This window comes from Marmota monax, unplaced genomic scaffold (assembly GCF_021218885.2).
Source record: "Marmota monax isolate L192 unplaced genomic scaffold, Marmota_monax_Labrador192_F-V1.1 WCK01_AAM20220418_F8-fsc00173, whole genome shotgun sequence".
NCBI classification, from domain to species: Eukaryota; Metazoa; Chordata; class Mammalia; order Rodentia; family Sciuridae; genus Marmota; species Marmota monax.
In genome coordinates this window covers 1,275,059-1,302,174 of record NW_026694620.1, presented here as the reverse complement: position 1 = coordinate 1,302,174, position 27,116 = coordinate 1,275,059, and the positions used below count along the sequence as shown (strand labels likewise).

The window sequence follows — 27,116 nt, the reverse complement described above, 5'->3', positions numbered from 1 at the left end:
TTAAAACCCTCAGACTTTGGAAAGTGGGCACGTGGCACTAATGAGAACAGGGTTTTTACCCTGAGAACAAACATTTCTCTTCAATTTCCCCAACTTTTCATTGTGATACTGCAATAAAACTAATAATTACCAGCTATAATGTCAGCCTCCTCCATGGACTGGGTACTGAAGAGGATCACACGATTCGCTCTACGTTCCTTCAGGAAAGTCCACACTTGGTGCCTTGAAAAGGGATCTAATCCAGCAGTTGGTTCATCTAAAAGCAAAACCTACACAGAACAAAGAGATACAAAAACATCTCTCTATTCCACATTAACTATTTCCACATGATAGCATGAAAATTATAAATACCAATAAATAGTCAATCATTTGTCACCAATGTATTTATTCATTATGCTTAGCAGATTCTCTTTCGATAAAGTACAAGGAGCGCTCTACCACATTTAGTGATAAAAGAGCTGACTCTTTATGACATTCTATCTGCTTTCTCCACTGTACATAATCTTACTCACTTGAGGATCTCCTAAAATGGCAATCCCAAAGGTCAGCATTCTTTTCTGTCCGTCACTTAAATGTATAGCAAGATTATCCTGAATATTTTGCATGTCCAATTCCAATAAAATTTGTTGTACCTATACAAGAAAATATATAAAACTTAGAATATAAAATAATTCATACTGTGAAATAATATCTCCCCATCAAAGTGGTAGATATTTTTTAGAGGACCTCTTTGCCTAAATTTTATTCACAAAAGGACTGAGAAATCACTGATAAGAATTCTGTGGTCATGATTTAACTTGGTCAATGATCAGCAGCTTAATTAATCTAAGCATGCCTGTCTACCTCTTGTTCCACTTCCTGTGGTCGAATCCCTTTGATCTTAGCAAACAGGCTGAGGTTTTCCTTCACAGTGAGCATGTCGATTTGAACATTATTTTGAGGACAAACACCAGTTATTTTTCTGATTTCCTCCAAGTCTTGCATTTCAGAGAGGTTTTTATTATAGATGGTAACTGATCCTAAGAAAAGAAGTTAAAAATAATTTTATGTTGGCAAGATAATATATTTTATTATTTTTTAGAGATGTTATTCAAGAAAATATTGTCATATTCACAAATATCTAAAATAATGACTTATTAATAATTACTAGTCATTTATAAGATAAATATATGCTTATAGTTGTACATATTTCCCATGAAATGTCACACAATGAAATAGAAAAGATATTCATGAAATTTGGGGAAATAACAAATATATTCAAAATTATATAGTTTTGGGAAGTAACTTTTGTTTATTTGCTTGTTTGTTTCAGTACCGGGGATTAAACCCAGGGTGTTCTACCACTGAGCTATATCTCTGGCCCTTTTTAATTTTCTTTTGACTTAGGGGATCACTAAGTTTCTCAGCCTGGCCTGGAACTTGGATCCTCCTGCCTCACCCTCCAGAGTCACTGGGATTACAGGTGTGCGTCACCATGCCTAGCAGGGAAACAACTTTAGATTAACATTATTGCTCTCAAGCTTTTAAATTTTAAGTGAGAGAATCAAACATAAGACCTTGTTCTCTTATCAGACATGGTGTTTTGAGAGATATCTCTGTGCTCACCTTCTGTTGGAACAGACAATCCATTAAGGATGTTTAGGAGTGAAGATTTGCCAGCTCCACTGTGACCCAAAATTGCTGTGATCTGACCTTCATATATGTCAAAGAGCACCCCTGTTTTAGCATAAGGTAGTAACATTACAAATAGGAGAGTATTAGACAGGGTGGATCATAAACATAGAACAAGACAATCAAGTTTAATGGTATATTACTCAAGCATTCCAATACCTTAAAGCACACAAAATTCAATATTTACACTGGAGAATTATGCTAACTTAAATAATATGTTACTGATACAATAACAACAGTGAAATACATATCATGATTAAAATGATCATACTGGTACAGTATACCAATGACTAGGATAACAGCAGCTAATGAAAAGGGTGTCCAAAATGGACCATTATAAGCATAAAGGTTAATAAAGTGATCTCTCAAATTTATCAGAAAGTTGAATTATTTAATAAATAATATCGAGACAACTACACAAATACTGTACAAATTTTATGTATGGTGTTGTAAATAAAAAGTACCCAGCCTTTTCAAGAGTAAGCAGAAAATAACATTGACGCTCTCCTGAAACTGACCCACATCACTGCAAAAATGAAATGCAAGCCTCAGTTTCCTCATCTGCAAAGTGAGGGAAACATCAAAATACTTTTCATAAAGTTAAGTGGAAAACATCCATGTAAATCACTTAGTATAATTCCCAGTACACACTGAATTCTCAAAGACCCTTAAGAGTTTTTTGCTATTCTTCCTATGGTTCTTGTTATTATTAATTATGTATGACTGTGAAAGTATAAATTCCTCCAATCATAAAGGGAAATGATTTGAAATATGAGAAAAGAATCTTGAAAATATGGTTTCTTTGAATAGTTCTGCCTCTAGAAACTTATCTTCAGGTTATAATTAATGACCTTCATAAAGCCTGAACAAAGATAATCATACTAGTGTTTTCTATGATAGTGAAACTGAATTTTATACACTGGTGTGTTGATAAGTTAATCATGGTATCCATAAAACAGAATGTTATTTAGTCACTGAAAAACAGGATGTAGATAAGGAACTCAGAGTGTATTCTCAAAGGTGCTCCAGAGTTGCCACAGGGACTCTTTCTTGCAGAGCACAAAGCACAGAGAATGCAGCTTCCCACCTACTCCCGGAAGAACAACTCCACATGGCTCCAATTTGTACATATATTTTCATGTCCTGATCTCCATTTGTTTTCAATTTGTTAAGGTACTGCTAAAAATAGAAGAAATTCTTATGGAAGTTGAAGATGTTTAAACATAATACGAAGTGATGATTATTTTATGAGTACAAATATGTTGTGATGTGTTCGGAAATTTAAAGTATACATATAAATTACTCTAATATGCTGTTAGCCAAAATTAAACAAGTCACAGATCTAAATGGTATTTGATGAGAAAAGTCTAGGCCTAGAGGGAAGAATAAACTTGCTCACAAAATACATTAATTTCTCAAAGTATAGAACTAATGTCAAAGGAATAAATAAGATTGAGTTATAGGATACTGTATTTGTTAGAGAAGAAACACAGTGTAAATACAATGAAGATAGTCCTTCATTGTTCTTCTCTACCTTAAAAGTTTTTTTAAAATATTTATTTTTCAGTTTTCGGTGGACACAACATCTTTATTTTATTTTTATGTGGTGCTGAGGATTGAACCCAGTGCCCCGCGCATGCCAGGTGAGCACATTACTGCTTGAGCCACATCCCCAGCCCCCATATTTTTTTTTCTTTTTTTTAATTGTTTGCTCAAAACATTACAATTATCTTGACATATCATATTTTATACATTTGATTCAAGTGGGTTATGAATTCTTATTTTTTATCTTTTGTAAATATAATTTCTATTCCACTTAAGGATTATTTTTAATAAAAGAAAATTGTTCTCTAGAAAAAATACTTGCTAAATTTAATGCTTACACAAACCATATTTTTAAGAATATCTAATATCAAAATATATTTGTTCAAAGTTATAAACGATGTTTGTCTCAGCATATTGACTTGCAAATTTAATTCACTATCAATGTTTTTACCCGTCCTATTTTAGTTAATTACTGCACCAGAGCATAAAAACTATGTAAATTCCCTGACTGGGAAAAAATTTTATCAGATTTTAGTCTAGAAGTTATACAAATTTAAAATATTATCTATAGTACAATAATCTAAGAACAAAGTAAAATGACAGTTTTCATTTTATATTCCATTTTTGTTAGTTAATAGACCCATGAAGTATCTAGAGTTTTATAGCACTATTTTAGTAATGATTAATGTCTTAATGGTAGAATTGAATTCGATTATTTATACTTTTTTCTTTTTTCTTTTCTTTTTTGTTGATATTTTTAAATCTTGCACATTAAATTTTACATATTTTTGTAATAACAGTGAAAAAATGAAATGTTTTTCTTTACCTTTCAAAGCTTTCACATTTCCAGACTTTGGTTTATATTCCTTTTTAACATTTCTAATCCTGAAATAACAAAAGGGATGCTTACTTAGCCAAGACAGAAGTAAAAATAGCATAGATCATGAATAAACCTGCTGTAGAGATAGATGCCACTGGCCACTTGTGTGAAATAAAAGATGGCAATGTCAGGCTAGTCAGAAAGACAGGACTTTGCAATGAATTATTTCCTCTGACACAGAAAAATAAAAGAATCTTTCTAGAAAGTCAAAATTAAACAACTAATAATTTGTTTAGAAAAGTAGGAAACTCTGTAATTATCATTTCTTCCTCTGGTTTTATCCTTCGTCTCCCATCCCTTCCTTTCTTATCCAATAGTCAGAGCCTCTGTCATTTACACCTTCTAGAGTGTTCTAATACTTGCCTTTGAACTCTAACTCTGATTTAGATATGATGCAGTTTCTCTCCTCCCATTATCTTACACTATTATCAAAATAAAAATGTAAACTTGCCATTTCTGCTTCATTTCCTTCTCTTTATTCTTCACTTTCACTCAGATCTCAACCACACATTCCAGGCACCTCTTTTTAATAAAATCATGAGTAACCACCTATTTACCAAATGCAATAAATGTTTTCTCATCCTGGATTACTGGATGATGAGTTCCCATCAATGACTTCCTCTTTGTTCAGTGCCTACATTCCAACATTATCTTGTGCTTCACAGGTTCCTCCATGTATTCTGTGGATCATCTTACCTATACTCTCTGAGTGTGTTATCTCATCCATTCTTACGGTTTCAACACTAACCCAATCTTGACTCTATCCTCTCTCCCCACCCCACCTCTATGTCTGTCTGATTCTGGATGCCTCTCTCTCTCTCTCTCTCTCTCTCTCACACACACACACACACACACACACACACACACACACACCTAAATCAGAATTATTCAACTTGAATACATTGTAATACCAAGACAACTGATGCCTGTGAACTAACTCAAAGATTCACATTAGATCCATATTAATTGATTTGGGGTGAAGATTGAGGACTGGGATACTATGAAAGTCTCCCAAGTGATTCTAATGTGAAGCTATGTTTGAGAAAAAACTGCTCTAAACTTGCAGATCCAGAACAGATCTCATTTCCTTTCCCACCTAAACCCATTCCACTACCATCATACTTAGCAGTATGGACATTCAGCTGTTTTCTTCATAATTATTGCTCAGACTCATCCATCACCCATGTAACCAATTATATTTCTTGTAAAATTTAACTCTTAAATAGCTATCATGTTGAGACGGTCTCCCTAGATCCCTACTAATCAATCTTGTTTAGTCCTTTATCAGTTCTCCTATTGTATACTGCCTCTAATTTTTTCTCCTCTTCTTAATTATTCCTCTTAGAATTCATGCTTTAAAGAGAAAATAGGTTGTTGTTTTTAAAAATCATCTTAATTATTCTTCAACATTCCTCAGGATTTCCTCATGAGCCTCAGAGGGAATATCAAGACTCTTCCATATGACATAAAGCTGCCTCTTATGGTCTCTCCTGTGACATCTTTTGGCATCCTTTGCCTCATGTTTTATGTGTGAGAATCACTATACTACCTGTTACATGCAGCACCATCCTTAGAGCTCTGGTTTTTGTCTGCTAGATGTGCACATGTATAACTCCCACATGTGTGTGCACACACACACACACCTTTACATATACAAAACACCTTAGAACAAAATCATCATTTTACCTTGCTTATTCTTAAAAGGTTGTTCATGGCAGCCTTGTTTATAAAAGCAAAAATCAAAAATAATCAAAGTATCCTTCTTTTAAAGAGAGAGAAGTAAGCCAAGAGACTCATGTCTTAAAATATTACACAAAAGTTAAAATCAGTATGTTAACTATAGTTATCACTATAACTATGGAACAGATTGACAATACCAAATTCATCATCATTGCCACTTACAAAAAGGTATAAAGAGAATGTTACAGTGAAATCAAAGGAAGCTTTAAATGAAAATGATATATCCAATTAAAAAATACTGGGCAAGAAACTTAACCTTTCAATAGTTCACTTTTCTAATTTTAAAATAGAGAAAATAGAAGTACCTGCCTTACAAGTTTAATTCTTAGTAAGAATTAAGTACAAATCTGGTAGATAGTAAGTACTATATAAATATCTGCAAAGTAAACGAATTGTTGATATTTAAAGCTCTGATTCCTTGACTTTGCAGCTTTGTAGGAAAAAAAATCTACAGGGCTTTTTAAAATCCACAAATACTTGGATTCAGTGGTTGTAATTCAAGTAATTCTAATTCAAGAAGGAAAGTCCAAGAACACAGATATTTTAAGTGCTCCTTATATGGTCCAGGTACCTACCAATTCTCTTAACAATATTATGAAGTGGATATTAGTCTGGTTTCACAGAAGACACTGAGACTTGAGAAACTTACTTGTTTTTCCAAGGTTACACATCAAATAAGAAACAATTGTGATGCAAGGCTCTACAAAATTTCTGATTCCAAATTTCTTACTTCTTCCATCCTATAAGCCAGACAAAACTATGAAAGGAAGGGTTCAGAGAATGAAAATAGCAAGTATAAAAAGAGGTACAAGAGACAGAAGCAGAAAAGCAGACAAGGTGGAGCATGACTTGGTAACATTGTATGGAGAGGGTGGAAGGAAATCCTCCTTTCAGGTAGCAGATAGGAGAAACTGGTGGTGGCTGGCCTTGGAATAGTGCAAAGTGATGTTGACCAGTTCCTTTCCCTTCAATATTTGGCCTCAGGCTCACCTCATTGCTATTGGTTAACCATTCCTTAGCCCGGTACTCATGAATTATAGTTACCTGATGGCTTCTTTTCCTTGGAATTCAGAAGCTATGGGTTCAAAATAACCATCAGAGGGATGCTCGGGATCCAGGTCTTTCTCAATGACCGTATTATCAGTCCTTCGGTGTCGGAAACAAGATGATGAACTCAGGAAAAATAATGGAGAATAGCGGTGCTCATTTCCATCTAATTAATCAATAGGCAATATAATATCAGATCACTAATATGAATACAAGGTTTCCCCTGAACAATCTAGAATATCATAAATTTTTAAACATCATAGAAAAATTCTTTTCTTTCCACTTGCTATTATTCAGAAGAAAAGTTGTTAATAAAGTAAACAATGAAAATTCAAAAGAAATAACATTGCAAAAGTTAAAACATATAATGGAACTTTTAACAAAATATAGATCAAAGGTTTAAATAAAATGTGATCCTAAAAGTATTTAGAAGAATGAATAAAATGAAATATTGGGAAAATATAAAATCTCAATATGACACATAAAAGTAATTAGAAACACCTTTATGAACTTAAATAATTTGACCATAGCAATACAGTGGAACCTAATACTGAAATCCAAGTATTTGCATATAGGTACACGAATGAAATAAACATGAAGAAATCATATTAGTTCAGGATAAATATGGTCGTGTTTTCAATTTTTTTCTAGATTAAAAAATGAAGTAGTATTTGTTATTAAGGGCCGTCAGTATAAAACAGAAGTAACCAAAATAGAGAAATACATACTAGTAAATACACAGAATATATAAGACAATATTAACTGTAGTCAAAGCAGAAAGAATATACAAGAATAAGATTATGTATTGGGAAAGCATTGAGTGAGTGTGCAGGTATTCTTGGCTTACTGAAATTTTTTGGTTGTTTGCAAGATAAAGACAATATGACTGTCTGTAAATATTTCTGTAAATTTGAATAGTACATGATAATGTTGAAAATATTGCTAAACAAATATTTATTAATAAGCATTTCCAAAGCCAAATCACTTTTAAGAAATTTCTGCTTGTTCTGACACAAATCCTAATTATCACTCTTTGAAAATACTTTTCAGGATACTTGAAAAACTAACATTATTTCATTACTACATAATAATAATGTTATATAATTAGCATTATCATGTAATTATAACATTATATGGAAGTCAGAAGAATAATTATTTTTATGTAAAATTTCTTTGGATAACTAAAACTCTGAAGTAAAAATAAAGAGTACATTAGCTCTGAGATGAGAATTTTTTTTCATTTCTAAAAATAGATTTGCATAACTTTAAGAAAAACTATTTGATGTGATCATTAACTGGAGATGTCAGAGAAAAAAACACCATTACTTACAGGGTAAGATTTTGTCAAAGTACAGTGCCAGCATCAAGTAGATAAGACCATCAAAAGCCAACACAGAAAATGTTGCTAGCATTGTATATGATTCTCCTGAGGGGTCAGGGAAAACTACTCCATTCAAGTTATAATCCAGATGAAGAATCTAAGATTTCAACAAAAATCATAATATATCTTTAAGTTAGTAAATACATAAGTTGCATAAAGAATTGTTAGAACTATTACTTTCAGAATTATTAGAATTACTATTATTATTATCATTAGAATAAGAATTATCATTACTAACTAGCTTTTTAAATAACTATTAATTAGTCAAACATATAAATAAGCAAATAAAACAATTAGAAAAAAATATCCATTTTATAATGACTAAAAGAATATTATAAGGAAACTCTGGTTTCTAAAAGACAATGTTCTAAGTATAAAAATTTAAATTAGGACTTGTGCTTGTTTTTATAAAATCACTATGGTTTAGCAAAATGTCTTCAATGTAACAAATGAAACAGATCTTAAAAAGAACGTGAAAAACTCCTGAAGCACCTAATTAGTACAACGATAAGAGAACTTTTCCAAAGTTACTTTTAAAATAGAAAACTACTTAAAGGCTCTTGGTTGAAGATAGTGCTAATTATAATAAGTCATGAAATATCAAGTTCTTTTGAAAGTTCAATAATTAATTAGCAATGCTTTTACCTGAGTCATTCCAGCTCTTAAGGCGAAAGGGCTACAAATACTCAAAATCCACTGTACAGATGGAGGAAGTTGTTTATAGAAGGCAGTGAATCCCACAAACCCCCAAAAGAGGGTGAGGAGAAACACAAACAAATTTGTGAGGACAGCTTTCTGTAACAGCACGCTCATCAGGAATGATAAAGCTAGCTGAAAGAGAGAACACACTTACTTAGCTATGGCAGACATTTACTTCACTGAGAACCACTGGTATAAGGATCTCTATATCATGAAAAATATTTATCAGTGAGAATGAACATAGTAAGGCATAGTGATTCTGTTCTGCTCACAGTTGTTGTTGTTCTTCTTCTTCTTCTTTTTTTTTTTTAAGGGGATCCTTATTGACCTTACTCAGTGGACTTTTGTTGCTGAGGAAGTGGGCGGAAGCTGAAAGATCTGAGGATATGGTACAAATATAAACTCGGAAAAATTAAAATGAATTAATATTCTAAGGAAGGGTTTCTATCTACACACCTACTGCAGAAATCATTTAGGCAGGTAGAAGAATTAGAGGCTCTTGTTCAGAGAAGAAAGAGGGAGTAGCATGGAATGAATTTAGGAGAGTGATAACTAGGAATGGCTACAATGGCACACACACTCGACATAAAAGAAGGGACTGTACTAACCTACAGGGACACTAATATTCACTATTTGTAGCTAAGAACTCAAGTGTAGACAGTGTAAATAAACATATGAACTTACCAAAGACAAGCCATATAAGAATAAGAGTGTAAATATGACCATAAAGCCAGTCATGAGTATAACTTGGGTGGATGTTATGATAATTGTAATGAATATGGAAATGATGAAGATGAAGGCGGTATACATTAAACCCCAGGACAACCTAAGCAAAGACAAAAAGTTACTTAAATTATTTTAACTTCCTTAAGAAATGTTTTGGATATCTAAAGTCATCTAAAGAATAACAATGATTCCCCTTATACCTGTAACCTAGGTTAATAGCTATAATATCAATATGACAGAAACTCACTGCACATCCATTTCCCGATTATGATTCTCCCATGAAAGTAACCAGTTTTCTAAATGTACTGTTCATAATTCTCACATAGTTTGATTGCCTTATCACAGAAAGATGATGGATATTGAATACTGGCACAGGCCCAACCAATGGGAAAGGATGCCACAACCAATTAAGAGACTGTATAGAGCACCATGGCTTTGCTGATGCTTACCAGTTAGGCATCAGCTCTATAGGCATGCACAGTATAAATAATATGAACGTAATATAAGTAGTACTGTATTTATTCTTCTGTGACTTGCCTTCATCATTTGACATTAACAATATTACACACTGCTATATAATAGTTTATAGCTTGAATATATCCTAGTTTTCTCCTGCCCATGGACATTTAGATTTCTTCCATTTGTTTTCTATAACAACATTGCTAAGAATTTGTCTTTTCTGGGAAAATGCAAAATAACATCTCTAAGATGAAGTTGTTGAATTAAAAAAGATAAGCATTTGGTATCTTCAGCTTTATTAGATATTATCAAATTGTCCTAACTGTAGAATTGGAAGGAAACTTAACAGATGCTGGTCAAATAACTCAAGTCTAACATCAGGGATATATGATAATTATTAAGGGTCTCCACAGGTAGCATGTCCACTCTCTTTAATAGTTGAAATCCATAACTTCACTAATCCCATGTATTCTTCCTATTCATACTCATGATTTCTTTACTGCAACTGACATGAATTATGGTATACCTTTACATTTGCATGCTGCTTTGTGTGTGCCCGTGTTCCCATTTTTATGAGTATATATTAGACACGGTATCAGATTTTAGATCTAGAAAGACTACAGTGTGCCTTATCCCAAGGGCCTTATTTTATAAATAATAAAGCTGCAATCCTTTTATTAGTTAGTGGCCTTATTCAGGGCCACAAAGTAAAACCAGTATCAAGACGCATATGTAGCACTCTCTCCAGAGTTTGTCCCTCTACTTAAAACTGCATAATTAAGAATATAACAACTGAAGAATATAAAAAAAAATATTAAAACCAGGACCTTGATTCAATATGTCCCAGTAGAACATGTATATACTAGATTTATGATTTACTTGACTTTTTAAATTTCACATCATTACAATGATTCAGCCTGTGCGAGAAGCATCAGCAATTTTGAAAAGCATAACACATTCTTCAGAATCCACTTCCTGAGTACAGAAGGGAACTACTTTAAGTAGGAATTGAAAAACCACAATGTGGGAGAATTACAAGTGAAAGAGATTATAATATTACCTAAAAATAGAACCAGTTACAGGAGTGAAGAAAGGAATCTTGGGAAAGATATAAAACTACAAAAACCCTCATGCTGAAAATAAAGCAATTTAGAGATCATATTAAAGAACAAATAGTGATTACTTTTCACATTTATGACATGACTAAAAGAGTGTTATATAATTTGTTTCAAATAGACATATTTGGAACTTAGTAGAAACATTTCAGAATCTTTTTCTGTCTTTGTTTTAAGGATATATATATATATATATATATATATATATATATATAGAGAGAGAGAGAGAGAGAGAGAGAGAGAGAGAGAGATTTATTTTGCTACATTTTAGGTGGATGCATACCAAGAAATTATCCTGAGAATGAATTCACACCTACATGTGTAATACTTTTCTGACTTTAATATTGGATTGACTGGCACCTACCTGATCTCAGGTGACTACTGTCATTCTGTTCCATAAGACATGCCCTGGACTTAAAGTAGGTGTTAACCCCTTTTATATGAGTTCCCTCTCTCTTCCACCTAACAGATTTTGTGATTGGCTATTTCTATTTCTAAATGTTTCACTACAAAAAAAGTATTTTATCTATCTTAAGACATGATTTCCTCTTTTTCTATTTCACAATTCATTCATATTAGAATTAAAAATCACTGTTAGTAAATATATTTTATAGATAATAAAAATCTCTTACACCTTTATTTAATTTCAGGGAATATATGGCCTTTAAAGGATTGTTCAAATAATAATTTTCATCCATTCCAAGTAGTTCCATATGTATAAAGAATATTTCCTTGATATGAGGACCATGTAGAGATTCAAAAAATATGTTCATATTTCCTTTGGGGTAAAGTTAATACATTATTTTTCCTTTTCTCCTTTTGCTAGGCAGTATGAATTTTGTCACTGAAGTCTTACAAAATTGTGTTTTGACTTTTTGGGAATGTAGAGCTTGCATGATTTTCACTTCTATCTACTAATCTCTTCTATTAATTTTTTTTTTTTTTTTTAGTTTTCGGTGGACACAACATCCTTATTTTATTTTTATGTGGTGCTGAGGATCGAACCCAGTGGCCCACCCATGCCAGGTGAGCGCGCTACCGCTTGAGCCACATCCCCAGCCCCTCTATTAATGTTTTACCTATCTTTGTTTCTATGTAATTATTTGTTTCACTATGATATAAATACATAAGTATATACATTCAGATATGTATATGCATATATGTGTTTATATTTGAACATATATATTTCAAAATTTAAATTATGTGTGGAATGGGGCAAGATATAAATACTATATTATATGAAGCAAATGCTCTTATGAGGCCCCTCCAATATGTCAGTGTAAGTGTTGTATTTCCTGGGCACATTCCATATACTACTTCATTTAACAACATATGATATTTCCTTGCTCCAAAAAATATATGCTTGGGGCCCAGCCTCTGAACATAATTTAGCCTTTATAGGACCACACTTTCGTCTTCAACATGAGGAAGCAGGGAGAAATCAGCTGATAGTTGTGGGTAGATCAATTAGGAGAGGTGTCTTCAGGACACTTTGGGAAAGTCACACGCTCAATATATACCTGTAGTTGGGCAACCCTTTTTCATTTTAACTCTCCTTGTTTACAAACTGGAAGGGAGTTCTTCTATCACAGAGTTACCTTAAGATATTCATGGCATAGAAAAAATTGCTCAGCAAATTGTAATCATTATTTTCCATGACAAAATTTAACAAAGACTAAATCAAGAAGTCAGAGCAAAAGATAATGTAGTTACTGTATCAAGATTAAACAATGGTATTTTGAAGCAATAACATTTTTTTTTGCTTCAGAGTTTCCATTTATTAACTGGAACTACTTGAATTTATCACTCACCAGAAAGCTGAATCATGTAGACCCATCATTTTCATCAATTCCTTACACTTTTTCCTCTCTTTTGTAATATTGAGTGATACAAAATATGTAAATGGGAAAAAATAAAGCAAACAGTATAAAATGAACATCTCACATTGAAAAATGTCTTTAGAAATAAAGGGTAATGTCTTCATATTTATGGCAGTGACTGACATCAACTCATCTATCACAGAGTGATTTGTTGTGACCTAAAGAAGGATTTAAACAAATATGAATCATTATTTAAGGAACAAAACTGGTGAAATCATCATCAGTGTTGCAGTTTGTACTTACAACAATTTAAATATTCTACTGTTACTATATAAGATTTTACATTAGGGGAAAATGAGTGACTAGTAAAATGGACCTCTCTGTAAATTCCTGCAGTTTACTGTGATTTTAGAACTACTAAAAAACTAAAAGTTTGAAAATACTCTGGAAGCTCAGACAGGAGAAGCTTGAATTAAAGCCAGCGTCTGCAACATAGGGAGACACTGTCTCAAAAGAAAAAACAAATGGAAAGGTCTAGGGATGTTGCTCAGTGGTTAAGCACCCTTAGGTTCAATCCCTAGTACCAAAAAACAAGTCTGAAAATAGGCAGTGTTCTCTTGTCTGAACATCTGCTTCATTATATGAAAACCTGACTATACATCACTGCTTTGGTTTGAATGGGACCCTTCTATAAATTCACATTGCAACTTCATCATCTTGGTGATATAAGGGGTAGGCCTTTGGGGGAAGTCATTAGATAACTATCCTCATGAATGTGGTACTACCCTCATGGATGAATTAGTGCCTTATCAAGGGCTGTGGGGAACCAACTAAGGCCCTTTCTGCCCTTCTGCTCTTTCACCATGTGAGGACACTTAGATGGTGACATCTGTGAGGAACATAGACTCTCAGTTTTCTAGCACCTAGATCTAGCATTTTACAGGTTTCAAAACTGTGAGAAACAAATTTCTGTTCTTTTTAAATCACCCAGTCTCAGGTAGTTGATAAATCACAGCATAAATGGACTAAAAGCATCAACTTTCACAACAATCATGATGCCCATGGGATTAGTTTACATTGAACATTAGACCTTCTCAGGTGGGTACTTACTTCTATAATAGCAGCATTAATGATACTCTGCAAAGTCACAAATCCTCTTTCCCAGTATCTGGACAATACACATGAATATTCACCATATATTTCCCAACAATGATCTGTAAGCACAAAGAAAAGAATAACCATCAGTATGGGACAAAGACAGTTGGACACTAAGAAGCAAGAATCTAAGAAAAGACAATACAGGGGAGACTTTGCCAGTCAGAATATTTAACTACACAGAAGAAAGAAGCACATGAAAGTTTAAAAAGGTAATTTTATTCATGAAGACCACAGATTCATAGAAGATATTAGAAAACAAAAAGTAAATAAAAGGAAACACTGTGTTCCATGCTATTTCTCAAAATATTAAAAACACCCCAGCCCTACAACTTTCTTTGCACTCAAATGTTCTCCTTTTAGATGGACGTATGGCTCACTTCTTCATCCTGATCTCCTCTCTCAAGTAACTTCATCAAACAGGTCTTTCCTGATAGCTATATATAAGATATATAAAATAGCTCTTGAGTTCTTTATCTTTTAACCTGGCTTTGTCATACTTTGTGGTGGGTATGATTTTTCTCCCATCCCCTGTACCAATTAGCATGAGTAGGAAAGAACTGATTCTACTAGTCCCATTGCTTCTGCTTCCTAGAGGGTCTTCTAATTTTTTGCCCTCTCTCCCTTTCAGCTGCCTCCAGAATCAGCTCAGCCACCTGTCAGCTCACTGGCAGGATTCATTACATTCTCCCTGAGTCCTTTACAATCTATTCTCTGGCTGCATCAGGAATGCTGTCTTAGTCTTGGAAACCTAATCACAACCTTCCTTGCCTCGGCTGAAGTACCTCAAGGGCTATCCAATGCTTGAGGTCTATGAGATGCCAGAAGATCCAACCTGAGTCGCTCCAGCTTCCTCTGCCCATCATACTCCTCTTCAGTATCTTCGAGATCTAATAAGAGATCCCCTTTCTCCCTTCAGGTCTTTCCCATTTGCTTTTCCTCTTTCTGCCCCCTGAAAGCAATGCCTTCTGGTCTTGGTTTAAACATCCTTTCCCTAATTCCACAGTTCACCAGGAATACCAGTCTAAGTCCCCACAAGAACCTTTCCTTGCACTTGTCCTTAATTCTTCAACATCTGACTTTCCTGATAAATTGGAATTTCACCTGTCATGGACCCATCAGCAGACCTGTCAGTCTTGATCACACCTGCATCCTTCCAGTCACATACATGCATACTCAATAGATATATGTTGAATTATTCTACAGGTTTTTTTTTAGAATCAGCTTCTAGTGAGAGGCTAGTTTATCTAGTTTATCTTGGAATAAGTTCAACAATAAATGTTATTCTATTTTCTCCTGTGCCATTGAAAAAATCTATATTGCCCATCCCCACCTATTCCTATGTTGAAAACATGAAGACAGACATAATTAAATTTTATATGAAAAGTCACCTGTTAAATCATCTCTCAAAAATGGAACATAATATCCTCGAATAAATTTTAACTTGTAAGAGAAAGTGTCACTAAAGATGATTCCCATTGCATGTGGGAAATACTCAAAAAGTACTTCATCCATGTCTTTTTTATCTGGTACCCCAATGATTCTTGTTCCTGCAAATTATAAGGTAAAAATAGACATACAAAATTGTAATTGAGTTTCCTCAACACAAAATATTCAACTGTCTTCACATGTTTTTATTAGTCTCAACACTAATATTATTTTCCATTTAAATCAAACTTGAAATAAAAGTCAAGTGGACATTTTTATTTTAATTCTTCAGATTCCAGAATCAGGAGACATATATGAGAATGAAGTGTTTTCTTTTTTAAATGACAGGCATCAGGGAAAGTTTTATGTATACAAAAAAAAACACATTATGGTGGGATTAGTCAACATCATACAATGAAGTTATGAAAACTTAGAGGCAATTGTAGTCACTCTACAGCTGAGTATTCCAGATTCCAGGTTCACTAAAGAAAAGAAATTGTATAAGTCTTTCACCTCTTTTGTTAGGTTGATTCCCAAGTATTTTATTTTTTTTGAAGATATTGTGAATGGAGTGGTTGTCCTCATTTCCATTTCAGAGGATTTGTCGCTGATATACAGGAATGCCTTTGATTTATGCGTGTTGATTTTATATCCTGCCACTTTGCTGAATTCATTTATTAGCTCTAATAGTTTCTTTGTAGACCCTTTTGGGTCTGCTAGGTATAGAATCATGTCATCTGCAAATAGTGATAATTTAAGTTCTTCTTTTCCTATTTTGATGCCTTTAATTTCTTTCGTCTGTCTAATTGCTCTGGCCAGTGTTTCGAGAACTATGTTGAACAGAAGTGGTGAGAGAGGGCATCCCTGTCTTGTTCCAGATTTTAGAGGGAATGCCTTCAATTTTTCTCCATTCAGAATGATGCTAGCCTGAGGCTTAGCATAGATTGCTTTTACAATATTGAGGTATGTTCCTGTTATCCCTAGTTTTTCTAGAGTTTTGAACATAAAGGGATGCTGTACTTTGTCGAATGCTTTTTCCGCATCTATCGAGATGATCATATGATTCTTATTTTTAAGTCTATTGATGTGGTGAATAACATTTATTGATTTCCGTATATTGAACCAGCCTTACATCCCAGGGATGAATCCTACTTGATCATGGTGCACAATTACTCCAGTTAGATTGGCAGCCATTATGAAGTCAAACAACAACAAGTGCTGGCGAGGATGTGGGGAAAAGGGTACACTTGTACATTGCTGGTGGGACTGCAAATTGGTGCAGCCAATTTGGAAAGCAGTATGGAGATTTCTTGGAAAGCTGGAATTGGAGCCACCATTTGACCCAGCTATTCCCCTTCTCGGTCTATTCCCTAAAGACCTAAAAAGAGCATGCTACAGGGACACTGCTACATCGATGTTCATAGCAGCACAATTCACAATAGCTAGACTGTGGAACCAACCTAGATGCCCTTCAATGGATGAATGGATAAAAAAAAATGTGGCATTTATACACAATGGAGTATTACTCTGCATTAAAAAATGACAAAATCATAGAATTTACAGGGAAATGGATGGCATTAGAGCAGATTATGCTAAGTGAAGCTAGCCAATCCCTAAAAAACAAATGCCAAATGTCTTCTTTGATATAAGGAGAGTAACTAAGAACAGAGTAGGGTCGAAGAGCATGAGAAGAAGATTAACATTAAACAGGGATGAGAGGTGGGAGGGAAAGGGAGAGAGAAGGGAAAATGCATGGAAATGGAAGGAGACCCTCAGAGTTATACAAAAGTACATACAAGAGGAAGTGAGGGGAAGGGGAAAAATAATATAAGGGGGACAAACGAATGTCAGTAGAGGGGGCAGAGAGAGAAGAGGGGAGGGGAGGGGAGGGGAGGGGAGGGGGGATAGTAGAGGATAGGAAAGGCAGCAGAATACAACAGACACTAGTATGGCAATATGTAAATCAATGGATGTGTAACTGATGTGATTCTGCAATCTGTATATGGGGTAAAAATGGGAGCTCATAACCCACTTGAATCAAATTGTGAAATATGATATATCAAGAACTATGTAATGTTTTGAACAGCCAACAATAAAAAATTAAAAAAAAAGAAAAGAAATTGTACGACCTTTGTCCTATGCAGAAACCAAAATAACAAACAACTCTATTTATAACAACCAGAAGCTTCACTTGTTAGAAATTAAGTATTAAAGACACTTCTCAGAATATGATATACAATCAATCAACAAATATATTAAAAAAATGTTCATCATTGCTAGCAATTAGAGAAATGCAAATCAAAACCATTCTAAGATTTCATCTCACTCCAGTCAGAATGGCAGCTATTATGAAGACAAACAACAATAAGTGTTGGCGAGGATGTGGGGAAAAAGGTACACTCATACACTGCTAGTGGGACTGCAAATTGGTGCAGCCAATATGGAAATCAGTATGGAGATTTCTTGGAAAATTGAGAAAGGAACCACAATTTGAACCAGATATCCCTCTCCTCAGTCTATACCCAAAGGACTTAAAAGCAGCATACTACAGGGACACAGCCACATCAATGTTTATAGCAGCACAATTCAAAATAGCTAAACTGTGGAGCCAGTTTATATATATATATATATATATATATATATATACAAAAAAAAGATAGAGTATTACTCAGCAATAAAAGAGAATGAAATCCATTTGCAGGAAAATGGATGTAGTTAGAGAAGATAATTCAAAGTGAAGTTAGCCAATCCTGAAAAACCAAATGCCGAATGTTTTCTTTGATATAGGAGGCTGATTCATAGTGGTATAGGGAGAGGGAGCATAGGAGGAATAGATGAACTCTAGATAGGGCAGAGGGGTTGGAGGGGAAGGGAGGGGGCATGAAGTTAGAAATGATGGTGGAATGTGATGATCATTATCCAAAGTACATGAATTGGTGTGAATGTACTTTGTATACAACCAGAAATATGAAAAATTGTGCTCTATATGTGTAATAAGGATTGTAATGCATTCTGCTGTCATATATAAATAAAAATTAAAATTTTAAAAAAAGAGTAAATAGATTCAAACCTGCTTGCTCATAAATAAAATATACAGTTTGTTCATCTTGGTTATAAAAAGACATAATTTAAAATGAAGACCTCTAAAGATGTTTATGAATTGAACTATATTCAGAAAAGAACAACCTTCTGATTATACTATGTGTAGAAAAAAGCAATCTTCAAATTATCTATCTTTTCATAGTTATGAGATTACTGTTATATAACTAATATCTAATCTTTTACTGAGATTTTTGTTTATGAGCAATACATATTAATCATTGTATTTCCATGTTAAAACCATAAATATTTAACAATGGTTATATTTCTCCCATTTATTACTCTGCAAACATGAAATTATAAATCTGATGTTTCATTACTTTCCAGTAGGAATGTGGGCCTCCCTAAATCTAACTCTCATCAAAGCTAATTGTTCTGACTGCCCCCCCCCACCAAAAACAACCTAACAAAATTGTATGCTATCTTGATGATGAAATTGTTAGCAGAATATATCATTGTCACCTCAAATTAACATGTATACATCTTTTCAAAAATTATGTACTGATATCAGTAATGCTTTCTTGCCATTAGTACACCTACCTTTCATTAAGGGAGCAAATGCTGTTGTATTCATTATCTTCTGGGTTATATTAGAGATTGGCATATACACAATTATTATAGAAGAGATATTAAATTTGTCTATCCTTCCCAGATCTTGAGGAGGTATCTCAGGTAACTGGGCATTTTCTCTGGCTCCTGAAAGCAGACCCACATACAGTCCTAGCAGTATTGGGAGGCCCCATTCCTATAAAATATTTGACAAAAAGAAGGAGGAGGAGGAGGAGGAGGAAGAGGAGGAGGAGGAAGAGGAGTAAGAGGAGGAGGAGGAGGAGGAGGAGGAAAGAGACGAGCTTAGATCATTTTCCTTTAAAATCAATCGATATCAAAGAACTGTTGATGACAAATTTCAGTTTTCCCATATAGCTGGCCTCTCTCCATTCTCCACTCTTCAAAGCAAGGAAAACCCAATAAAAGATAAATATTAAGTTAATATCCACATATATCCTTCTCAGATGCTAGAACTAAATTTTTGCACTAATTCATGAACTACTTCAGAAGCCATTTGAAACTAACAGGACACCAAATTGAGTGCTAATCTCTGAACTCCTAGGCAGCCAATTCAAGATTCCATGGGGTATTCCAGAGAGGGTTCATGGGGCAAATAGCAATGTTTTCTCAGTTATGATATCCTTATATCAAAAACTAAAGGAAATAAGAAGGAACTGAGTGTTAAAATCTCTCTAGTGAATCCACAATGTCAAAAACCTCTTGGTCCTTTAATATCATGCTAGACTAGTTTCCCTGCCTCCTAAAATTAAGTGAGACCAAATGTTTGAGTTTTGACCAGTAGGATGTGGATAGAAGTGATAACATGCTACTTCCAAGCCTGGCTTGGGAACCCTCACACAACCTTCCATACTCTATATCAAGTCTTCCTTTTTCTCATCTACTGACTGGATGTAGAGGATTCCATGAAGGTCTATAAGCCCTGGCAAGATGACCAGTCTCTAGTAGAAGAAGCCTGGGTCTCTGAATGACTGTGTAGAGAAATTGTACCATCTACTCAACCTACTTCTCCACTACAACCTTCAGATTACAACAAGAGAGAAACAAATCTTTTCTTTGTTAAGCCACTGAGATCTGGGCTAGTTACCTGCAGTTAGCCTGCTGCCTGATGCAAAGCCACAGTGGTGTGACTTGAAAATTCTCAGAAATAATCTTTAGGTAGAAAATTAACAGTCTTAAATATGAGAGTATAAAATTAACATTTCTCAATTTATGCTAGGCCAATTTTATTTCAATTTCTTGGTTCTAAGTGGATAACATGGTAGCTTTAACTGTTCATACAATTTACCATTTAATTAAAAGTACACTGAATTTCTCTTTAAAAATATGAATAGTACTGTTACTCTTTACAAATCTAGATTATTTTTCAAGGACTGTTATGCATTTCTCAATTAAACAAATACAACTAGAGACAAGCTCAAAAATCAACATATCTGGTCTGTTATCTAAAGCGTAACATTTGAAATCATTAAGCAACAAAATAAAACTGGAGAAGGAGACAAACTGTCTTACATACCAATGCACTCTCTCTTTTCATCCTCCATTTATTAAGAAAATTCTTACACAGAAGAGCTTGAGTTTGCTGATACACACTTATCTGTCTTATTCTCATTTTGCCTCTTCATTAAATAAACAAAGAGAAATAAACAAGAAAAAATAAGCATACTAAGAAAAATCATGATTATGTTTTTGAGTAAAATATTTACTACTTCTAAAAATTGTAAAAAAAAAGGATTTAAAATTGTATTGCGATAATTCATGACTAAAGATTCACCTCACATATATTTACTTTATCTGGGGGTTTTAGAGATGATGGAGAGGTAGAGTGATTTGTTTTCACATTTTTCAGCAACAGAATTCTACACTTTCTAGAAAAATTATCATTTGAGTTTAGAACCTATAACTTCACTTTTTTGACCTTTCACAGCAGAATTCAATAATGTGAATAATTAAATTATATCTCTTCCTATTAATAGTCATTTCGTGCTCCTTGCACTTTAATGAAAATCTCAAAGCTAATCAAATTAATGTCAAAATTCAGATTACTTCAGTTCATGTGAATAATAAGTAACATTCATTAGTTATGACCCCAGTGAAAAATTTTCTTGTAGTATTTACCTTCAGATTGCAGTGGACAACTTTTAACAAAAAAAAATTAGGCTGTGGGATCACTATCAGGACTCAGAGTGCATAAAATTGGATTCTGAGACACAGGAAGAATAAAACAATTTCCTTTAAATTTCTCAGGTTAGTCGCTGAATAATTCAGGAAACAAACTGTGAAACAAGTTTTAAAAAGAAGAAGAAGGAAAGAATGAATTATATGGGAAAGGAATTTCACTGGAGTGTTCTCAAACAAACAGAAGTCATTTTTGTTTTTCAGTTTTTTATAATCTCCAAATTTAATTATTCTTTCAGATTTGCATATCAAAATATTTATGCAATTCTCTGTTAGTGAAAACAGAAGTAAATTTTGCTATTTTCTTATATTTTACTGTTATATTTACAGGATAAAAGTTGTTTGGGAAAAAAATAGAAAAAATTTAGTCATTAAGTGTTCAACATGAAAACATCTAAAAATTATGATTTTAACAGTGTCCACCCACATATTTGGCATACTACAGGAAAAAAAAAAGCTTTACTTACTGTCAGGAAAATTAGAAAAACTCCTCTGGAAATGGCAAATCACAGTTCTCTTGAACCTAGTGTAACAATGAAAACTTTAAAATGTATTGCTGCTGCTACATTTATTACCTAAGTAGGTGGCTACTCCTAGCAGTTCTTACTCAGATTGGCTTCTACAGAGGGGTGTAGTCAAGCCAAGCGGCACATGATGAACTTGTTTTGTTCTCTCTCCTTTTAACCCCTAAACCAATTATTCTGCAGGGAAATGACTATTCGGTGATTGGTTCAGAATAAAACATGTTTGTTCATCTAGTCTTTCAACTCCAGGAATAGGGGAGAAATGGTAAATCAGGAAAATTGTACTAGTCCATCAGACATCATGAGACCAAGATGAAGGAAAGAGTAAGAGTAAAAAAATATATACTAACCAAAGTTACACTTGTATGAGAAATCTTTCTTTGTTTTCTTTTTTTTTTCTCCATTACTGATGGTTAAACATAACTGTCAATTATAAACTTGACCAATTCAGACTAAGTGGGCAAAACATGCTGGAGCTGAATTTTTTTTTAAGATATAAAAAAATTAAACATTTTTGGATCCAGCAATCCCACTACTAGGTACATATCCAAGGGAAATAAAATCAAATCAGGGTAACTGGCATATCCATCACTTCATACATTTATCATTTCTTTGTGGCAAGCATTCCAAAACTTCTCTACCAGCTCTTTTGAAATACACATCATTGTTAAATACAGTCACTGTACTGTGCAATGGCACACCGGAACTTATTCACTTTTATAACCATGCATTTGTACGCCAGCCTTGCCCTTTCCTGTCTCCTCTCCAGTCTCTTAACCTGTATTCTACTCTCTATTCCTGTGGGTCAACTTTTAAAGATTCCATATAAATATGAGATCATATAGTATTTGTCTTTCTGGGTATGGTTTATCTCACTCAACATTATGTTCTCTAGCTGAATTTTTTTTAATTTTTTTTCTTTCCTTTATTTATTTTTCTACTAAAGCTATACAAAAAAAAAAAAAAAAGACTTCTGCCTTAGAGGAACTAAGATGCACAAATGAAGAATTAGGAACAAATTTCTTTTTTCCATTCTTTTAACAGTAAATGAAGGAATGGTAAGACGTGTGAACAAACTAATAGTAAATGTGTTACCAAGGACTAAAAATATTATAAGATTCAGGAGAATTTCTGAGCATGAATACTAGAAAAAAACGAAAATGTATTCAATTCTCATTTCAAAGTCTATCTCTCCGAAAAGAATTGCAAACTTTTCTTGACCTGCCACAATAAATGGCAAAATAGGAAACCAAAGTTCATGTATTGGGAAATCTCAAATATTTGACATGGCTCCCAATCCACAGATGTTAATAATCAGAAAACTGAGAGATGTTCTGGAAAAAAAGGGGATAATTTTAAAAAATTTACAACAGTTAAAACCATAATATTCTGCATATATTCCTCTCCTTAAAAATTAGTTCTAATTTAAAAAATAGTCAACAGTGAAAAATTACATGTTTTTTACATTGAAAACTGGCAAAAAAACAAAGGAGATAGAGGTGTGTTAAAGGTCTCCTGGGTTGTGAAGAAGGTCACACATGTAAAATTTTAAATAAAATAGAACAATAATTTAGTTTATGTCAATTGGAACACAGTTCAGTTTTCTAGTTTTTTATTGTTAGAGTTATTCTAAACACTTTGTACTCTAATTTAGGAATCATTTTTACTCTGCCTTCCTTACAATCATATTGGTAATATCATTACATCTACAATATCAATTATTTCTTGGATTAAATATATTTTCTTACTGTTTTTGTAGATGCTCTTTCTTAACCTTTTTATTCTGATTTATTTTCATTTGGGGAAGATTAATGTCTTCATTTAAATGTGAAGATTGCCCCACAAATGTTGACCTATTACGATGAGGAAGCTCCCGCTTCTGACTAGAAGGACAGAAAATAGTGAAATGATGACTAGGTTAAATCCCCAAACAAAAGTTCAGATACATAGCCAAACTTCAAAAAAGGAAGAAGAAAAGAAAGTAATGAATATTAAGAAATAAAAAGAAGAAGGCATATACCCAGATGCTAAAAATGAAAAGGGAAATTAAAATTCCCTTGAACCATGAGCAGTTTTTGGACACTTGAGCAGGCCAAGAATATATTAAACCAAGACCCACGGCTCAGTGTCTTAATGTCCCTCTGACCTAGAGTGGATGCTTGACAGGTTGGGAAGCTGTAATCCATGTCCCTGCTTGAATCCAGCAGCTTTGCAAGACTGTTCAGTGTTAAAAATATACCAGAAAACTTTAGCTACTATCCCAGGGAAAGTAAAGATGTATTTGTTGCCCAGTCTCTGTGGTATATGAAATACGAAACCCCTGAGCATGCATCCAAGTAAAGAAAGCAGGAAAAGGATCTATCTGCTTGGTAACAGGAAGGGTACCACAGCAGTTAGCATGTGCTGAAGCCAAACTGGGGTCCTAATTCTGACTCCTCCATGCCCTTGCTGAATGTCTGTATGCAATCTGTTTCTTTCCCTCTCAGTTCTTTCGCCCATAAAAATTGGAAAACAGTGTTTATATACACAAGGCCTTTGTGGGGATCAAATTCATTAATGTAAGTACAGTACATAGAACTGTTTATGGAAAATTATAAAAGCTAAAAAATGTGATTTATATTTTTTTCTGGTTGTATACAAAGTATATTCACACCAATTCGTGTCTTCATACATGTACTTTGGATAATAATGATCAATACATTCCAACATCATTTTTAACCCCATGCCCCCTCCCTTCCCCTCCAACCCCTCTGCCCTATCTAGAGTTCATCTATTCCTCCTATGCTCCCTCTCCCTATCCCACTATGAATCAGCATCTTTAAATCAAAGAAAACATACAGCATTTGGTTTTTCGGGATTGGCTAACTTCACTTTGCATTACCTTCTCTAACTTCATCCATTTACCTGAAAATGCCATGATTTCATTCTCTTTTATTGCTGAGTAATATTTCATTCTGCATATATGCCACATTTTTTAATCCATTCATCTATTGAAGAGCATCTAGGTTGGTTCCAAAGTATATCTATTGTGAATTGTGCTGCTATAAACATTGATGTTGTTGTGTCCCTGTAGTATGCTGTTTTTAAGTCCTTTATGTATAGACTGAGGAAAGGGATAGATGGGTCAAATGGTGGTTCCATTCCCAGTTTTCCAAGAAATCTCCATACTGATTTTCGTATTAGCTGCACCAGTTTGCAGTCCCACCAGTAATGTATGAGTGTACCTTTTTCCCCACATCCTCACCAACACTTATTGTTGTTTGTCTTCATAATAGCTGCCATTCTGACTGGAGTGCGATGAAAAAAAATTACAATTATCTTATATTAGACAAAGGGGCCAAAAACATGCATTGGAGAAAAGATAGCCTCTTCAACAAATGGTGCTGGGAAAACTGGAAATCCATATGCAACAAAATAAAACTAAACCCCTATTTTTCACCAGGCACAAAACCCAACTCAAAATGGATGAAAGACCTAGAAATAAAACCAGAGACCCTGCATCTAATAGAAGAAAAAGTAGACCCCAATCTCCACCATGTGGGATTAGGCCCCAACTTCCTTAATGAGACTCCTTTGTGCAAGAATTAAAATCAAGAATCAATAAACAAATGGAATCAAACTAAAAAGTTTCTTCTTGGCAAAAGGGACAATCTGTATTTATCTGGTATTTATTTTACTGAGGTGAATAGAGAGCCTACATCTTGGGAGCAAATCTTGACCCTCACACATCAGATAGGTATATAAAGAGGTATATAAAGAACTCAAAAAGCTAAGCATCAAAAAAACAAATAACCCAATCAATAAATGGGTCAAGGACCTGAATAAACACTTCTCAGAAGATGATATACAATCAATCAACAAATATATGAAAAAATATTCATCATTGCTAGCAATTAGAGCAACACAAATCAAAGCCACTCTGTGATTTATAATTTTTGATATTTCTCCTCATACTACTACAAACTAACACCATTACTAGTATTCCAGAGCCCCACCTGGAAGATAAACAATTGTATAGGACTATGTCAAAAATCCATGGCACAAGATACCAAAAATTTATAAAGAATTCTTCCTACAAGTGAATCTCATAATTCACTAATATCTCTCTGTCTCTCTGTCTCTCTCTCTCTCTCTCTCTCTCTCTCTCTCTCTCTCTCACACACACACACACACACACACACACACACACCAGTGGACCAAACAAATGCAAATATTAGTAAAGAACTAAAGACAATAGAAACTATGAAAGCCTATAAAATATATATCAAGTATTTAAAAAAATGAAATTTAGCTAACATAGGAGACAATGAAAAGTAAAACTAATAGGAAAATCACTTATTAGAACATGAATACACACACACGCACACACACACACACACACATATACATATATGACAGTCTTGCTTAGTTGCTCAGGACCTTGCTGAGTTGCTGAAACTGGCTTTGAACTTGTGATCCTCCTACCTCAGCCATCCAAGCTAATAGGATTATAGGCTTTTGCCACCATGCCTGGCTAGAATACATAAATATTGAAAAAGAGTAATAATAGTTAATATTAAAATCAATGGACAGATTTTACAACAAATTAGACTGAGTGGAAGAGAAATCCTCTAGTCCTTTATAAACTGTATAATAGATTATTGTGAGCTGTAGTCCCAAACTGTGCTGTTGAACACTAGAACTTATCTTTCTGTTTTGACATTCATGATTCATCCTTCTTCTGTCACCCCTCACTCTCACCCTTCCCAGTCTCTAGTAACCACTACTCAACAATCAGATAAACTTTTTTGTTTGTTTGTTTAACTTTCACTAAAAAAATGACAGGGAACATGTGGTATTTATTTTACTGTGTCTGGCTTATTTAACTCAACATTATGGCCTTCGATTCCATCCATTTTGCTGCAAATGACAGAACTTCTTTCTTTCTTTCTTAATTTAGTACTATTGACCCAAGCGCACTTAACCACTGAGCCACATCTTCAGGCCTTCTTTATTTGTTTTTATTTTGAAACAGAGCCTTGATACGGTGCTAGGGCCTCACTAAGTTGCTGAGGCTGGCTTTAAACTTGTGATCCTCCTGCT

At 33.9% G+C, this 27,116-nt stretch overlaps 1 protein-coding gene across 9 annotated transcripts in view; it reads right to left on the bottom strand.

Moving 5' to 3' along the window:
* LOC124078023 (ATP-binding cassette sub-family A member 6) overlaps positions 1-22,123 on the bottom strand; it is a 59,079-nt gene extending 36,956 nt beyond the window's left edge. For 3 of the 9 annotated variants that reach the window (XM_046422616.2, XM_046422615.2, XM_058572182.1), the window contains exons 1-16: positions 21,978-22,122; positions 21,451-21,608; positions 20,849-20,951; positions 19,306-19,510; positions 15,630-15,788; positions 14,194-14,297; positions 13,075-13,301; positions 9,648-9,789; positions 8,910-9,095; positions 8,214-8,361; positions 6,881-7,049; positions 4,043-4,101; positions 1,606-1,716; positions 844-1,019; positions 513-632; positions 131-269 (exon numbers count right to left, since the gene is read on the bottom strand). In XM_046422616.2, the coding sequence (XP_046278572.1) occupies positions 131-269; positions 513-632; positions 844-1,019; positions 1,606-1,716; positions 4,043-4,101; positions 6,881-7,049; positions 8,214-8,361; positions 8,910-9,095; positions 9,648-9,789; positions 13,075-13,301; positions 14,194-14,297; positions 15,630-15,788; positions 19,306-19,510; positions 20,849-20,944 (2,041 nt within the window). In that variant the 5' untranslated portion in view covers positions 20,945-20,951; positions 21,451-21,608; positions 21,978-22,122. Of the gene's footprint in view, positions 1-130; positions 270-512; positions 633-843; positions 1,020-1,605; positions 1,717-4,042; positions 4,102-6,880; positions 7,050-8,213; positions 8,362-8,909; positions 9,096-9,647; positions 9,790-13,074; positions 13,302-14,193; positions 14,298-15,629; positions 15,789-19,305; positions 19,511-20,848; positions 20,952-21,450; positions 21,609-21,977 lie in introns of all 9 variants that reach the window. The other 6 variants (XR_006846784.2, XM_046422613.2, XM_058572183.1 and 3 more) reach the window with 6 other exon arrangements.
* Between the last annotated feature and the right edge of the window lie 4,993 nt (positions 22,124-27,116).